Source organism: Bubalus bubalis, chromosome 10 (genome assembly GCF_019923935.1).
Source record: "Bubalus bubalis isolate 160015118507 breed Murrah chromosome 10, NDDB_SH_1, whole genome shotgun sequence".
In the NCBI taxonomy this organism is placed as follows: domain Eukaryota; kingdom Metazoa; phylum Chordata; class Mammalia; order Artiodactyla; family Bovidae; genus Bubalus; species Bubalus bubalis.
The window spans coordinates 16,060,135-16,078,525 of NC_059166.1; the positions used below are offsets into that span (position 1 = coordinate 16,060,135).

The following is an 18,391-nucleotide window of genomic DNA, read 5'->3' on the forward strand; positions in this document are numbered from 1 at the left end:
ATCCTCCAGTATAATCTAAATCATTACGAGACTACTTATCATAAATACCCAATACCAAGTAAACGTTATGGAAATAGCTGCCAGTGTGCATTAAATTCAAGTTTTGCTTTATGGAATTTTTGGAAAAAATTTTTTTTTCTATTTTTAAGCTGCAACTGTTAAAACCCATGGATGTGGAACCTGGGGATATAGATGTCCGGTTGGATTTGATTTTGCAGTCTCAATCCACAGAGGTGAAGAGTCCAGCCTTCCTGAATTCAGCAGAATAACACATGGAGATATAGCTCTGCATCCTCTCACCCAGAACCCTGAGGTGGGTTTTGGGACTCAGAATTTTTTGGAATGCAGAAAGGTAGTGTGATGTACATAATCTATTTATAAAACATTCCGAGCAAGGTCCAGGTCAGCATCCATTAATCAAAAACAGTATTTCTGCAGAAAAATATATGAATATTTACAACAAGCAGCACAGACAAAATCCACAAGAAGCTCCTAACAGTAAATGTCAGGTTTTGCTCCCAAATGAGTCATGCAAACATTTCTGGTTTTCAAAGCCTTTAGGACTTTGGGCTGGAGGATAAAGTACTATGGGTCTATAAGGTTCCAGGAGGGAAAAACAGTGATAAGACACATATCTCTTCGAAATCTTACCTCCTCCATAGGGATGACCTGGGCATATCCACCACCTGCAGCTCCTCCTAAACAACAGAGCAGGTAGCATTTGAGATGAGTTGCCAAGTACAGCTACATAGGAGCCCCAGGGAAACGGTTCCTCAAACCCAACAGGGAGGGATGTATCCCCAAGATGTAAGAAGTACAGGCACTGAAAAGCATTACTGGTATGGCAAAGGAGAACAGAAAGGGGGAATGTTCACCCTATGTCCCGCTCTGTAATTGAAGGACTTCGGTCTCTTTGTTTAGAAGAGGGTAAGCATAATATGGGCTTCCCTGGTAGTTGAGCTAGTAAAGAATTCACCTGCAGTGCAGGAGACCCCGGTTCAATTCCTGGGTCAGGAAGATCCCCTGGAGAAGGGACAGGCTACCCACTCCAGTATCCATGGGCTTCCCATGGTGGTGGCTCGAACAGTAAAGAATATGCTTGCAATGTAGGAGATGAGGGTTCGATCTCTGGGCTGGGAAAATCCCCTGGAGGAGGGCATGCCAACCCACTCCAGTATTCTTGCCTGGAGAATCCTATGGACAGGAGCCTGGTAGGCTACAGTCCATGGGATCACAGAGAGTCAGACACCACTGAGTGACTAAGCACAGAGCACACACAAGCATAATATAGCAAATGTTGTTACACCAAATATGGGATTATTTCATTAATTATTAGATGTGGCTATGCTTTATCTAAAATGCACATGTGGTATAGACGATCCTGTTTACAAAGCAGAAACAGAAACACAGACATAGAGAACAAATGTATGGATACCAAGGGGGAAGGGGCGGGGGGGATGAATTGAGGGATTGGCATTGACACATATACACTATTGATACTACGTAGAAAATAGATGCTAGTTTTCTAACTGAGAACATATTGTACAGCTCAGGGAACTCTACTCAACGCACTGTGGTGCTCTGATTGGAAAGAAGTCCAACAGGGAGGGGATATATGTAAATACATGGCTGATTCATTTTGCTGGACAGTAGAAACTAGCACAGCATTGTCAAGCAACTGCACTCCAATAAGAATTTTAAAAAAATTTTTAAATAAAATGCGCATGAATTTAAGTACCAAAAAATGTTTCATAAATAAAATCTACCTGATAAACAGATTTACATCTTATAGACTCTATCAGTTTATTCTAGTTAATAGTATATACGATTTATCATAATGTTCATCCCTCAAAATAGTAAAGTTATCACATTAAAAAGACTTCTCTTTCCTAAAACAATACCTTGTGCATCCATTATTATTTTACAGTTTACCCTATTTTTATATACTATTTGGTCCTCACAACAAATTGGTAAGCCTAGTACTATATGCCTTTTACAATTGTGGCTCAGAGAGGTTATGACTGGCTAAAGGTCTCACAGCAGTAAGGAAGATAGCCCCAAATAAAACCCCAGCCTTCTTGTCCAAGTTCAGTGTTCACTGCACTACATAAAATATGACATTCTAAGAGTACTTAAAGTTAGGAGTTATTAATACTTGTAACAGCAATATAAATATAATACTGCTAAAAACCACAAAGTACTGAGAACAAGAATTGTGGCAATGAATGCTGTTACAAAGTGAGCTGAAGAATGATTCATGATAAATCGATGAAAAAAGACGAGTGAACATGTAGGGGCCAGATCACAGCACAACCACAGCCACAGAGGAACTTCACCTCATGCCCCAGTCCACAGTCAGCTTCCAGAGCTCCTGCGGCCCCACATGGCAGCTCTGATGAGATGAGGCTTGGGGGCCGACCTAGGGGTCTCTAACTGTTTCGATGGAAAGACCTTTTACCTTGGCAGGGACGATAAAACACCGGCATGAATGGCAGCATTTTAAAACCACTTACCAAAGGAGGAACTGCTGAAATGGAGGGCTTCTGCTCAAGGCTGGAATCCCGAGCAAAAGCTGGATGGACCACTGTCTCAGTGAAGGAAGGGGATGGGTTTCCTGGGGAGCTCCACTCAGACCTCCCCTTGCAGCTTTCTTGGTGGGAGGACCAAGTCCAGGAGACCTCCACCTACCGAGTGCAGGGTAGTGCATTGGGGAGTGGGGCGTGCTTGTAGGGACGAAATTTGCTGGTTCTACATTTGCTGGTGATGAATTTTGCTCTGAAAGGTATTTATTGTTGTTGCTGTGCAGTTGCTCAGCGTCTGACTCTGCCGCCCCATGGACTGTGGCACGCCAGGCTTCCCTGTCCTTCGCTGCCTCCCAGAGTTTGCTCTACCTCATGTCCACTCAATCAATGATGCCATCCAACCAGCTCATCCTCTGTCCCCTCCTCCTTCTCCCCTCAATCTTTCCCAGTATCAGGGTCTTTTCCAATGTATATACTAGCTGTTAGATAAATTACCTTTAACTCCAAAAGTCGGTCCTTGAGAAGGCTGCCTGAGACAGGCAAAGGAGTTGACGTTCAGGTGCGCAGTCAATGCCTGTACAAGCCCAACTGTAACCGTACTTTTTCCTTCTCCGAGAGGGGTGGGTGTGATCCTGATTTGGGAAAAAACAGTAACTTTAATAATGTTTTCTAGACAACCTATGCAAAATCAATCTATGGTACAAGAACCAAATTGAAGGAGACCAGTAGAGACCAGGCCATGCCAAAATCCCTCAATCACTCAACTTCCTTGGACCTTTGTGGTTCACTTACATCACAAAATCCACACTTAAAAGTCAAGATACGGACACATCTGTACCAAAAGAGCCAATTAAGAAAAGTTATTTAGCAGTAGTGCCAATAACATTATCAACTTCAGGAAATGGCATAAACGTATCTATCCAAGTGATTTAATAATTAAGCTGATGTCATTTCTTGCTGATGGATAATTTGGCATTTGTTCTTCCAGGGCCATTTACTGAGGATGTTATGTGGGCACCAAGCCTAAGTCAATGGTCCATACATGGTGAGGTGGGGCCAGACTTGTCCATTAGATAGGATTCTAATGTCCCCACTCATCTGTCTCCTTCTTGCCATCGTGTCCGTGGCTTTTCTAGCCATGTTTGAACACAAACCAGGCTGGAGGCTCATTACCTCCAGGGTGGCCCATTCACTTCCTGATAACTTTTCCAATTAGACAAGTTCTTTGTCCTAAAGCAGAGAAGTTAGCATTCCTACAGACACACTTAGCCTGCTCCCCTTCCAAACAACAACCCCTCAAATATTTAGAAGGAATAAGTCCACATCCCCTAAACACACTAAGGCGGTCACCTCTGCTCTGGGGGCTCACCGTTGAGCACACACCCTAAAAAGCCAAGCATCACACGTTCACAACATCACAGTATAAGAAACAGGACAGGCGAGTATTACAGTCCCAAGAAAAGACCCATGAAATTGCTCCTTAGCCTATACTCATCAGTGCTGCTGCTGCTGCTGAGTCACTTCAGTCGTGTCCGACTCTGTGCGGCCCCACAGACGGCAGCCCACCAGGCTTCCCCGTCCCTGGGATTCTCCAGGCAAGAACACTGGAGTGGGTGGCCATTTCCTTCTCCAATGCATGAAAGTGAGAAGTGAAAGTGAAGTCGCTCAGTCGTGTCTGACTCTTAGCGACCCCATGGACCGCAGCCTACCAGGCTCCTCCATTCAGTGCTACAAGTTTTTAAAACACTTCTTTGGGCTTACAGTTTAGTCTTCTATGAGTTAGAGGGTATGAGCTGAATTGTCTAGGACAGTCAACCACAACAAAACTGACGGCAGAGTTTTCTGACCTACAAAATGCAGCCATGTGATCACAAAGAAGCAATGCAACTATTTTAGACTACCACGGCTATACAATCACTCTTTCAGCAAATACATCTTGAGTAGCACTAAGTCCAGGTTATTAGACCCTGGGGACACAATGATAACCGTGGTGGACTCCACTGCTGACCTCACAGAGCTTACAGCCAATGGGAGATGGTAGTAAGGTAGTGTTAGTTGCTCAGCCACGTCTGACTCTTTGAGAACCCACAACTGTAGCCCACTAGACTCCACTGTCTGTGGGATTCTCCAGGCAAGAATACTGTGAGTCGCCATTCCCTTCTCCAGAGGATTTTCCCCAACCTAGGGATCAAACTTGGTTCTCCTGCATTGCAGGCAGATTCTTTACTGTCTGAGCTAGCAGGAAGCCCCATAGCCGATGGGAGACATGAAGAGCTAAACTGGCAATTACAATGAATTTGAGAAATGCTGAGACAGGGGAAACGGCAATAAGACTGTATTTTGAGAGTACATGGAAGGATGATCTAATTAGATTTGGGACATCAAGAAAGACTTCCTGGAGGAAGTGATATCTGAGACCTGACAAATGAATAAGCGTTAGTCAGATAAAAGTGAGTCAGTTTGGGGTAATTCATATCCTAGGTCCTGTGCTTTATATTTACTGGGTTACTTTTTATCTTCATTTGATAAATGAGGACACTGGGGCACAGCAATTTTAAGCAACCTGCTCAAGGCCACACAGATTAATAAACCAGGAAATTAAATCCAGGCAAATGGTTTGATTTCACTAGGTTATCTCTACGGATAGAAGTTGTTATTGACAATGAGTCATATAAAGCATGGGAATGGGGATGATCACTCAGTGAACAAAGCACAAAAGGGATAAAGACAGAATTGTTAAGAACACTGTCTCTAGGGGAACAGTTGGAAGAAAAGAGCAAAAGGAAATTAAGAATGATCGGGAAGCCTTGACAGGAGACACAGGTGGGACAGGGGAACCAAGCAAGTGGCCACAGCCTCATATGTGGTCCAGTGATAATCAGTCACTTGATTTAGCAACAACATAAGCTGGTGAGCCCACCGGAATGTTGCTCGGAGAAGCAGAGCTCCAGCCAAAAGCCACAGGCGTCATGATCTTCAAGAAAATGCAGGTCACACATAGGGTGGGTTAAGTACTCCAGTGGCCTTTATGGCCTGCAAAGGAATACGGGCTTTACTTGAATACAGGCTTGACTTAAATATGTCACATGAAGGATTATATTTTCATCCCCAAGGATAACTCACATCGCTGCTGGAGAGAGCCAAAAGCAGACACGCCCAGAGATGACCTCCCAAAAGCTTCAGCTAACCATCCAACTCTTAATTAGAAACACAGGACTGCTTCGTGTTCTGCCAACTAATACAATTCAGGAAAACCAGAAAGTAGGAAGTATTTATGGGGAGCAATCAAAAGAGGGTTACAATAAAAATTTTATTTTGCCTCATTCCTACATTTGGCATCAAAATTTGGCTTAATTGTTGTCTCACGATCTTTAGCTCAGGTTCCCAATGACTCAGTTGACTTAGGAAAGAACAAGCGCCATGTTAACCTAATTTCCTTTTCTTCCTTTATGGAGATGGAACTGTGGGTTTGCTTCATTATCTTCCTCTTCTCCTCCCAGGAGATTCACCACTTCCCCCAGGAATCATTTTGTGCTTATTCTCTAACTTTTCTGAGGGCATTATTACTACAAGTGTGCTGAAGTGAAGGACTATTTCTACTGCATTTCTGTCACGCGTCCAAGCACAGATGAGCAAAACATATTAGGAAAAGAAATGACACCTTTCCCAAGACAAAATGTTATTCATTGTCAACTACCGGTAAACAATGAACTAAAGTACTCTGTGACAATTTGTTGTTGTTTCGTCGCTAAGTCAGGTCCAAATCTGAGATCCCATGGACCGTAGTCCACCAGGGTCCTTTGTCCATGGGATTTGCCAGGCAAAAATACTAGAGTGGGTTGCTGTTTCCTTCTCAAGGGGAATCTTCCTGATCCAGGAATCAAACTGCACCTTCTGCTTGGCAGGCAGAGTCTTTTTACCACTGAGTCACCTGGAAAGTCCTTGTGACATTTTGGACTCATACTAAAAGAAGCTTACCATTTACTCAAAGGTCAAAGAGATTGCTTATGCAGAAAGAAGTCATAAAATTGATCCGTTTCTTGAGATCTAGAATCCTGTTGGACAGTATTATTGCCATTAGCCATGGGTTGAACCGTGAACTCCAAAGATCTTTGCTTAAAGAGGATTTGAATATGTATCGCTCATCCCAGGCATGGGCAGGATTTGGAAGGTTTTTTAAAAACCTTTTTAAACCTAATGATAAAAATGGGTAACCGTGGTTCACTTGGTTGTGTTTCCCATCACAATTGACTGAGGCCAACAGTTCAAAGTCCCTGGTTGCTTCTAAATATTCTGTTCTGCTCTGCAAGCCATGCGAACAGAAGAAAAACTCACAGATCTTTAAATAGATACCCAAAGCAGAAAACTGAAACTTTAGAAAAGTCAATCGAGTTATTTTGACACTGACCAAAATTGTTTGAAGCATTAAAAGATAAATAAAATCAAATCAGCCATTTAGCACTCTAGAGGAAAAAAATAGTGATGTGAAAAGTTTTCTTTAATGTGAAATTCAGCGTATTCACAGATTTGACATGCTCAGTCCACGCGATTCAGAGAAATTCTAAAAACTTCTGTATGGAAATCAGTGAAGGACGGATGGAAACCCATACACTTTCAACGCCCTGCAGCTGCACTCCGAGTCAAGTTCTCAAACAAATTCCTTTTCATTAGTGTAACTGGGAAAATATGTAAAACTCAAGAGCCCCTAAGATTCTTTTGGCATTTTTCCCTGAACAATTCCCAATACTTTTCATTTTGTCAGGCCGAGCAAATAAAGTGATGTGTAGGTGTAAATACCATGTGAAGTGTAGCTGATGAAATACAGATGATTCTGACGGAATAAAAAATACTAAAGTTTGAAGGATAGCTTTTAAAAACGAATTAATCTGTTTTGCATTTGGGTTATTAATAGTAGAAGATTTTTTTAATCCCACGGTTTTATATTTTAATCCCACTGTTGATATATTTAAATCACATTTGTACATGAATTCAAGTGTACAATAACAAATATTTGTTATTTAGGTCTATTGAAAAATTACTTGGGTATTTGAATTTTTCTAAAGCATGAGAAAAGACAGTATTCAGGGATAAAAGCAGGACACAAAACAGTATTTATGACATGACTTCAATGTGTAAAAAAAGATAGAAGCAGAGATAAAATTCTGGAAGAAAATGTAAAAATTTTGAATACTTCTGAGTAATGAGAGATTGTCTTCTCCGTTTAACTTTTCTTTACGCTAAATTTTTAGTCGATGGAACAAAGTAATTTTCAGATAAAAAAAAAATACCTTTCAGGAAAAGGAAAAAAATTCTCCACTTAATGGATGGGTAATTTTTTTCTAAAGAAGCTGCAACCATGTGTATAATGGCTTGATAATGTCACTTTTCCATCATTACCTGACCAAAATTAAAGATGATTTTATTTCAAATGACGTTTTCATTTTAGACTACAAATAAAATTACTGTCTTGCTGTTTTAAACTGATTTCTAACATGCAGCTATTAAAAGATTAGATAACAAAGGCAGTTTATACACTTAAGAAGATACCCCTTGTTGAGTTGGTGAGGGGAGTTTATTCCTTCCTGTCTTATAGAATGTAGTGAGGTATTTATTTTCTAAAAACCATCAAACTCTGTGACCGATGCATATATACATCTCAAAGTCCTACATTCATTTTTTAATGCAGGTGAAAGGAATACAATTGGATTTTCGTTCCTTCATAGGTCTGTAAGGGAATTTATATCACCGTTTCAGAAAAAGAACTGTTGATCTCTTGGGGTTAAATCTCTACTTGAGAATTCGGGTTTAATTTTCACTTCCATGTACAACGTAGCAGCCAGTCTTCTTCAGCTCAGTGACACACATAAGGGCCAGCAGAGTCAGTGCGGAACAACACTCTACTGGTTATGGGCCAACATGCAGCGACAATCCTAGACGGCCAGGCTGGTGGGCACTCTCCGGCATGTGGCTGGAGGCCTTGATGGTATGACTTCAAGTTAGGAATCTGATAATGATACCACCAGAGGCTTTGTTTCAAGAAATATCAATTCTGTGTTCCCAGTGAGGGGCAGGGTCTTGTCTAGATTTGTGCTTTTATTTCCAATGCTGACAAGCTCAAAACAGAGCCACTCCATGTGGAAAATGGCTGCCTGATTCCTCCTTCATAAACTGAGACTGCATCCTCCTGAGTTTTCTTAATCCCTCCTCTCTTAAGCACGGTGAAAAAAACCAGCAAACCTGCCTACCAGGAGCACTTAAAGCCTGGGAGAAGGGATGACAAATATGTGGATAAGATGCTCAATTTGTTTTGGAAGTTCTTCATGTCTAATAGGGCTTCCCTAGTGACTCAGTTGGTAAAGAATCTGCCAGCAATGCAGCAGACCCGGGTTTGATCCCTGAGTTAGGAAGATCCCCTGGAGAAGGAAATGGCAACCCACTCCAGCATTCTTGCCTGGAGAATTCCATGAAAGAGGCTACAGTCCATGGGATCTCAAAGAGTTGAACACGACTGTGCAACTTTCGCTTTTCATGTCTAAGAGTTAATGTATTCATTGTAAACAAACTCGTTATCAAGCACACTTCCAGAAAAGCAATGATGACTAGATATTAACTCCAAAATCTTGGACCCAGGAGTCCCCCCAAGTCAGCTGGCTCCTTCCACAGATCTGCTCCAGAGGGTGCCTCCGATGGGGCCAACAGCTGCTGTCGAAGAGGTTTCCTGAAGCTCAGTTAAGGGGACATCAGGGTTGGGGTTCCTAGGTTGGAGAGGATCCCCTAGGATTGGGAATCTAGCTGTCGTGAGTCTGGAAGCCTGACAGGTTTAAGCCACAAAATCGAGGAGCTGCAGCAAGGTATGAATCCCTAAGAAAACACAGTCATTGAATGACTCTAGCCTTCCATCCCTTCAAGAAAACAACAACCAAAGAAGACTGAGAAGAGCACAAGGAGGTGGGAGGCTGAAGGAAGCAGAGGAAGAAAATAAAGAAATCACTCTTCCATTAAAGAGGTGATACTAAGGATGCTATCTTGCTTTATTTGTACTTTTATCTCTATTTGCAGGAATGAAAAATTGAGTTCATCTCCAGGGATTTTTTTCCTGAGAACATCATTGGATAAAAGTACAAAGATGCATGCCCATGGTTGTTAATTTCAGCGCTGTTTATAATGGCCAAAAATGGGAAACAATTTAAGACCCCGTCAACAGAGAACTGCTTAAATAAATTATGGGACATCTCTATGATATTTTCAGACCTTTTTTTCTGCCTCAACACACTCAAAGAATTAGAAACATGCTGTATTATCAGTGGCTGAGCCATAGCTGCACTTCTCAATGCTGGGAAGACTGTAAAATGGAACCCACCCTCATGCCAGGTACTTTTACCACCATTACCACCAGTCCCATCCCCCAGCACGCTGAAGAACCTGGATGTGAGCAGTAGCATGTCATGCAGTCATGCAAAAGGATAACAGAGCTCTACGCTGACTCACATGGAGACAGGTACACAACATACTGTTAATAATCTGCTTGCTTATAGAACAGCGTGTGCAGCATGACTGCATTTATGACGGACGGCATCTGTGTCAAGACGGTCTCAAATGTGAACAGCTGTTTATACTTTCTTGTTTATAACTTTCTGTATTTTTCAAATTTTACAAGTATGCATGATTTTTATAACCAGAAAAAGAGAGCACTTACATGAATAATTAGATATGTAAAAAAACAACTCAACTATGAGTCAAGTCCAGTTATAACAGAAATGTCTCTTCCTGTTAATAAATAAGGCTTTGTGCCCCAAACCTTGGCCTATATATCATTAGTAAGTCAATGCAATGACATTTCAAGACAACAAAGGAATTTATATGGTCTCCTGATGTTCCCTCAGGTCACATTAAATAAATATTTGAAATCCCTTGTTTTCTATTGTTCTTCAGCTGGTGAATGTATTATTTTTTTTTTAAAGAGGCAAAATAAAGCCAATACTCCTTCTCAAGAAAACCACGCATTTGCCTTTTATAAAATGAGTGACATAAATGTAAACAACCCAACATTAATTCTGAAATGCAAGAAAGAGAAATGAGTTTTTATAATGCAAAATCATAAATATTAAGGTTACTAACTGAAAAATCTGACATCTCACACAAGTATCTGTTCATTTTTCAATGTTATTTCTAAGGAGAAACCCCAAAAGCACACTGTTCAGCTCAAAATATTTTTACTTTCAATTCTTACTTTGATTTTAATCATGAAAAGCAAAATGAAAAATTCAAGGCAGAACTAGGGTGATCAAAACACAATATGAGAAACAGAAAGCCAAGCCCTGGATTAGGAACTCATTACACTTTACATTCTGTGGAGGGGGCTCATTTGGTTTGCACTGAAAATAAAAACTTATCTCACATCAAATGAAGGAGTACCAAGTGAAATGGATAAAATAATGTCAAGTTGGAGAAGAGGATGGATTGGAGGGGTGTGGCGATATAAATAGGGCACAGAGTTTTACAAACGTGAATTCTTAGTGACAGAGATTTAAAAAATAGCTCTTACCCAGCAACCAAGACGTATTTTCCATCTGCTTGATCCTTTAACCTTTCCAGCAAGGACAAACGTACTTTGGCTTTGCTTTTGCCATAGATTTCAATTTCATCTGCAAGCAATCCTATCTCCTTGGCAAGGATCTCCACAGCTTTTGGAGTCTGTGCTCTTGAAATCTCGATATCACTGGGTGGGGGGAATAGAAGAGGTAAGAGAGTCTGCTCAGCTTAGGTGGTTGCTGCTAGTGTAGAAAACATCCACCCACCACGCCAACAATTAAATCAAATGCCTTGTGGTCCTCTTCGCCAAGTAGGATTATGTGCAACTGCTAACAATTAAAGTACATGAGAAAACAGTACATTCCTTTTAGACAGAGAAACAACTCCAAAACTCATAATTCTAAACTTCTGCCCAGGTATAAGGATACACCTCTGTCATAGGAAAGGAGACGGCATATTACAATGTGCCCAAAGGCCACCCTTAAAGATAATACCATGATTAGAGCACAGGGTCTTCTATGGGTCATCGCTGAATTCTTCAACCAGGAATACAGGGCTTATTGCATAATGCTTTCCTACTGGGCTAGCCACATGTGTCTCTTGGCAATTCAAATATGTGGAAATGCTCTTGTGTTTCATCTGTGTCCATACTTTTCCTATCGCTTCCCTAGTTCAAGTCCAAAACTGCATTTCAAAATATTTCATTAATTACATAACTGTCGGTAAATGGAGCTAGTGCCCTGAAGCTCAACTTCAGAGACAGGAAATTTTAGGAACTCCGGAGTGTCGCTGGGCAAACAATGATGCACACGTTGTCGCTCATCTCAACAGGAATGCTACGGAAATCAGCATGTGCTCAGCTTCTCAGAAGGCTCCTGAGCTCAGCTGCTTCTCTTATCGGGAGTTTGTCCAATCCACCTGTCTGTGACTTAGTCTGGGGGGCTGACGTCTGATGGTGCAGCTGTCTCCTGATTGGTCCTGGAGCCCCAATTCTGGGGCACAGCGGTCTCTCCATTGGCAGGCTCTATTTTTTTCTGTTGCTACTGCAGACAATCTACTCTCAGTCCTCATATTATCTCGTGTTCTCCTCTATGACCCGTGAAATCTGACCTTTGTGCAAGAAGTCACAATAAAGCTACTTCCAACACACACTTGAGCTGGAGAGGGGGAAGGGTGTCTTGGCCGGGATGTGGGTGGAGCTCTGTGACTGCAGCAAGGTAGGTTGCTCAGACAGTAAAGAATCTGCCCACAGTACAGGAGAACCAGGTTTGAGCCCTGAGTGGGGAAGATCTCCTGGAGAAGGATATGGCAACCCACTGCAGTATTTTTGCCTGGAGAATTCCATGGATAGAGGAGCCTGGTGGGCTAGAGTCCATGGGGTCACCAAGAGTCAGACATGACCGAGTGACTACACACACATCTAACCTCTCCTCCAGATCCCTTTTTCCTTTCCGGTTCTCCTCCCTGCTTTACTGTCCATGGTCCCACTTCATTTTACCCTCCTGGCTATACCTTTTTTTCTGTCTCTCTCCTCCCACAACCTCCTAAATTGAATAGGCTACTCTTGGAATATCTCCCAGGTTTTCTCTTCACTAGCTGAAGAGTGACGGTGACATCATTCTGATTTTCTGAGTGATTTATAAACTACTCAGCCTGACTTTCTTTCCCCAGTGGCTCTAGAAGTCAGATTTGCTTAAGCAATTTAAGGGCTTTTCCCCTCCAAGTGGATTTATTTGGATTTGTACAAAGACTTTGGTACACAATTTGGCCGAGTTCTTCTCAATTTTTTTTCTAAGCTCTCTGAGAACAGAATTTATTCATTGACTTCTAAAAATGAAGGTGTGATAACAAAATAAGTAATCAAGAAATATTTTATGAAACAGCACGAATATAGGGATGATTATGACAAAGAACATTCCTTGGAATTTAGGTATTAATGAACCAGATGACTAAAATGTTTAGTCTATTTGAGGAGTGAAAACATAGCTTGGAGGGTTTCACCAGCCTGGTGGGTATAATCGAATCATAGTGGTTGGCTGTGACCCAAGGAAACAGGTCAGTTCTGAAAAGCAACTGGTTATCAAGTGAAAAATGAGTCAGTTCCTGGTGGTGTTATCGCTTATGTTCTGTGTATTCCAAGATGGCAGGCAGGATCACCTGTTTAATCGCTGGCCTTAAGGGTGCCCCTGCAGGAAGGGGGTTGGGCCAATTCAGTAATAGAGGGGCAACCATAGGGGATTCACTATGAGGCTGGAAAATGCATCTGTCATCTATCTGGCTGAGATAGCTTATCTAATGAACTGTTCTAAAATCACATGCTGAGACTGTCCCGCAGTTTGCATTTCCAAATTCATACAGAGGGAATATGTAGCTTTCACTTCATTAACTATCACTCAAGAAAATATCCATCTGGACTGTCCCAGAGTGTCCTATCAGAGAGCAGATACCATCATGTTCTGAACAAAGCGGAGCTACACTCCCACGTGGAATAGTGATTGGTTTGGTTGGTCATTTACCCCCAATAAATAAACCTACAAGGCCCTTCAGACCAAGCTGACTGTGTGTGTTGGGCATCTCTGACACTGAAAAGCATATTCCAAAAAGTACCATATTTTGTCAAATCTAAGGTACCATTATTTTAAGAAAAAACACTACCACTGAACACAAGATACATCTTTGATAGGACAGTGCATGCTGATTTCAGAGGTATTAAAAAAATCTACATCTTAGAATTGATAGAATATGGTAAACATGCTCACTATTATTTAATTTTGGAGGAATTAAAGGACAGAAAAAACAGTGCAGCAATTTGATTAGAGAACGCTATCTACCATCAAAGCTGTAAGACCATGAGTTTTGCCCCCATCCGATGGATAACTTTGGGTATCTAAGGTGAGCTGATGTCATAAACAAATACCTTGGTACAGGGGACAGAGGCTGAAGTTTCAAGCAGTGAAGTCTCCATCTGCGGTGCTGCTGCTCACGGAGCCATCTCCTTCCACTGCTGACCATGTTCTTTAATAGGGGTAGGAAGGAAAGGGTGTTAGACAAGTAAAAGCTGATGGCTTACGTATCTACACTATGAAAATACCAAGCATCATTCAGGGATACTGTGTCATGGAAAGGAACAAAAGTTGCAAAATAATCCAAGTGGGAGGAGTAATTTTACTCACATGTAATTAAATGTGTAAGTTTTTCTTAAAAAAAGAAAATGTGAGATCCAAGTACTATTTTAAAAACTTTGTATTCATTAACTCAAAAATTCTCAAATAACTGGGTCAGACAAACCTGAATCCGCAGAGCAGCAGCAAGGAGACTCACATCTTCGGCGATGGGACTAATACCATGGACACCAGAAGAAACGCATGCAGCCTTCCCTGGGGAAAGAAAAAATACTTTCAGCATAATGTCATCTGTAGCCTACTGTTTTTTCCCTGTAAAATGCCAGGATGATGAATGACGTTCTCATTTTCAACCAAGGAAGTAAGCATGTCATGGCACAGCTACAGGTAGTAGGTCACCAGCTGGGTCCTGGCATAGCCTTGGGGCTCCCAATTGGGCCACAGATTTAGAGTTTGACTGGATTAAAATCTTGCCTCTATCTCTTACTGGCAATTGTGACTTTGGGCTTGTTAATTAATGTTGTTCAACCTTACAGAGTTTTGTGAGAACTGAATGTGATATGGTATGTAAAGTGCCTGGCACATTATATGGATATTTAAACAATACATCTAAAGTCAAAGCAATTCCATGTATGATTCAGTTCAGTTCAGTCGCTCAGTTGTGTCCGACTCTTTGTGACCCCATGAATTGCAGCACGCCAGGCCTCCCTGTCCATCACCAGCTCCAGAAGTTTACTCAAACTCATGTCCATCGAGTCAGTGATGCCATCCAGCCATCTCATCCTCTGTCGTCCCCTTCTCATCCTGCCCCCAATCCCTCCAGGTATCAGGGTCTTTTTCAATGAGTCAACTCTTTGCATGAGGTGGCCAAAGTATCGGAGTTTCAGCTTTAGCATCAGTCCTTCCAATGAACATCCAGGACTGATCTCCTTTAGGATGGACTGGTTGGATCTCCTTGCAGCGCAAGGGACTCTCAAGAGTCTTCTCCAACACCACAGTTCAAAAGCATCAATTCTTTGGCGCTCAGCTTTCTTCACAGTCCAACTCTCACATCCATACATGACCACAGGAAAAACCATAGCCTTGACTAGACGGACCTTTGTTGGCAAAGTAATGTCTCTGCTTTTTAATATGCTATCTAAGTTGGTCAAGAACAAAAAGGAAGATATAAATGCCTATAGGATAAGCCCAGGTAAAGTGCTGTGTGACAGATCAGGCTTTGTAAAATCCTTGTCCTAAAAGTGACAGAGCCGGGCTCAGAGGTAAAGAATCTGTGTGCCAAGTGCAGGAGACATAGGTTCAATCCGTGGTCCCAGAAGATCCCACACGCCATGCGTGAAGCAACTAAACCCATTTTCCACAACAACTGAGCCTGTGCTCCAGAGCCCTGGAACCACAACTGCTGCAGCCCATGCGCCCTAGAGCCCGTGCTCTGCAACAAGGGAAGCCACCACAATAAAGTGCTCGCTCTTTGCAACTACAGAGTAGTCCCCACTTGCTGCAATTAGAGGGAAGCCTGCATAGCAACAAAGACCCAGCACAGCCCAAATGAAATAAATAAATGAAATTATTAAAAACAAACAAACAAAAAAGACAGAGCCGATTCTCCATCAAAGCTGAGAGATGAGGATTTCCTTCAATGATCCAGTGGCTAAGACTCTGAGCTCCCAATGCAGGGGGCCCAGGTTCAATCCCTGGTCAGGAAGTAGATCCCGTATGCCATAACCAAGAGTTCGCGTGCCCCAACTAAAGATCCCAAGTGCTGCAACCAAATAAAATGTTTTTAAAAAAACGGAGACATTATATTTTAGGATATTAAGTTTGAGGATTACCTGGATTTCAAAATACAGAGAAGCATTTTATAAGAATTCTACTGTGGTTGGCACTTAGGAAGTCTGTGAAATGTAAACAGACATGTAAAAATGCTTTAGTCTATGCTGTTAACAGTAAACTTTTTGAAGTAAGAGACGATCACTCTACTCTTAAATTTATCCATTTTCCTGACAGTCCTTTGCAAGAAAAAGCACATAACACGTAAGTGTTTGTGATGTTCTCTTGTCAAATGTATTAAGGGTGTTAGAAAATCATATCCCTCATGTATTGTTTAAAGAGATTAGCAACACTTCAGTTTTATACATCATACTTAGGCAAAAGCCAAGAGTCTAGAGAATGAGAAAGACCTGTTTTGTTGGAACCACTAGAGATCTGATCTAAAGGTCTTATCCAACCCCTGTGGAAAAGAAATATGCTTCCCTCATTCTTACCTCTACCTTTAAATGATGGGGAAATGAGAAAAAGTTGCATTCAACTTATAAATGGATGTTCCAGGAGTCTAATTAGGAATACCCATGTGAATGAAGATTACTTCACCTATAGAATTACACAGTGCACAATTTCACACTCTTAGCTACTGTCTAGCATACAATATGGAGAAGGAAATGGCAACCTACTCCAGTGTTCTTGCCCAGAGAATCCCAGGGATGGGGGAGCCTGGTGGGCTGCCATCTATGGGGTTGCACAGAGTCGGACACGACTGAAGCGACTTAGCAGCAGCAGCAGCAGCAGCATACAATAGAACGCAGCTAAAATCAAGTAAGAGTTTAAAAGACAACACAAAAGACACGTATATCTCAAACTTTAGAAGACTCTTGTAGGAACCAACATTTCTCATTTTAAAGAAAGTTATCTGAATTTTAGTAATGCTTTAGTGTATTATTTGCTTTTCCTTCTACTATATTCCAGCCAATAAAATGAAGTATAATTTTTAAATGGGAAAAAAATCTAAGATGGATATCTCAAGTTGACTGAGTCAGAAGCTCTTTTTTTCTTTCCTATGGTATACTTCCAACCTTTTATATCAAAACCACTGGGCTGCTTTTGTAGCAGGAATCAGTGCAATCTTAAAATGGAATGGACAGTTCTGAATCTGGAGAAACTGAAGCAATTAAGATGGTAACTCGGGGAATCTAGAATACATGGTTAATAAATTTCTTGGAGACCCAAAACAGGAAATCATTACCTCACCACCCCCGCTGCCTATGTTGAGGCCAGGCCCCACCCGGAGGGCTGTCCACACTCGTAAGTCCAGCAGGGCTCTCAAACCAAATGGCTCTTTTCATTTCCCACTAACACTCCTCATTAACTCACAGCTCCTTCCTCCAGGGACAAGTCAGTGAATCCCTTTAAAAGATGGCCTTTCACTTACCATTTTTCTTACAGTAACCAAACTTGCCACAATGAGAAAATTTAAGGCTAAGGTGTTATAATAGTTTCCTTGGAAATCAGAAGGTCCCTTTTCAAGCAGGAGCTGCTTTGGGACTCTTAGCAACTCTAATTAGCCTGAGTCCTGGGATGTAGCCCCTTGACTCCACTCTATAGAATCACGTTTGCTTCAAATGATGCTCTCTCTGAACTACTCTGACCCATTAAGTTTCTATTTTGACACTCTTCTCTGGGCCCCAGATTAGTATCTCTTTTATCTCATTTGGTACATCAGAAACTAAGTCTGAATATTAGGTACACAGTGGTTTTTGCTGAGGATGAATTTTGACCTTTAGCATGCAGAGCATTACAAAATCAGAGCCCATTTCTTTCATTTGAAATAATGTTTTAGAAAATAAAATTCTTGTACCTAGACAACTGAACCCTGCTATGGCCCTGTTTTCAATCTAAACATGAGACTCATGCCACAGAAGAGGGACCCAATCCAACAAGTTAGGTGTAATTGTTTTCCAAGCACTGCCTCTGGGCTATCAGCCATCATGAAAATCTCTCTGGGGATTACGTATTCAATAAAATGCCCCTATAGAATTACCTCATCATAAATCACCCCATCCCATCTATTTTTACAAGGGGGGGGGAAGGGGAACCCTGTACCATTAAGATGACCAGCAAAATTTCATTATAAAGCCCTGCCTTCACCCAGTCATAAGTATATTAAACATTCTTTTTCTCTTAAGTTGAAATAAAAGCAACTTTCTCTTTAATAATGCTTGAGAAAGGTCTTTGCTTGCTTCAAGTGGAAAATTATATATAAAAGAGGGAAAAAGCCTTTCTTCAATTTATTCAGAGATTAAATTCTCATACTAATCAAAGTTGTTAAAACAAAAACTTCTGACTACTGAGAAATGAAATGCTATTATAAATAGTGCCGACTGGAAAACGTTCATCTGTTTAATCAGCATAGTATTTTTTCATCTTTGCCTCTGCCTCGTC

At 41.4% G+C, this 18,391-nt stretch overlaps 1 protein-coding gene across 3 annotated transcripts in view; it reads right to left on the reverse strand.

Annotated features, from left to right (window-relative positions):
- The window catches only part of MTHFD1L (methylenetetrahydrofolate dehydrogenase (NADP+ dependent) 1 like), a 181,164-nt gene that overhangs the window by 128,457 nt on the left and 34,316 nt on the right, over positions 1-18,391 (reverse strand). For all 3 annotated transcript variants that reach the window (XM_006080210.4, XM_025294367.3, XM_045161908.1), the window contains exons 9-13: positions 14,343-14,431; positions 13,972-14,069; positions 11,068-11,241; positions 3,018-3,154; positions 652-698 (exon numbers count right to left, since the gene is read on the reverse strand). In XM_006080210.4, coding sequence (XP_006080272.3) covers positions 652-698; positions 3,018-3,154; positions 11,068-11,241; positions 13,972-14,069; positions 14,343-14,431 — 545 coding nt within the window. The remainder of the gene's footprint in view (positions 1-651; positions 699-3,017; positions 3,155-11,067; positions 11,242-13,971; positions 14,070-14,342; positions 14,432-18,391) is intronic.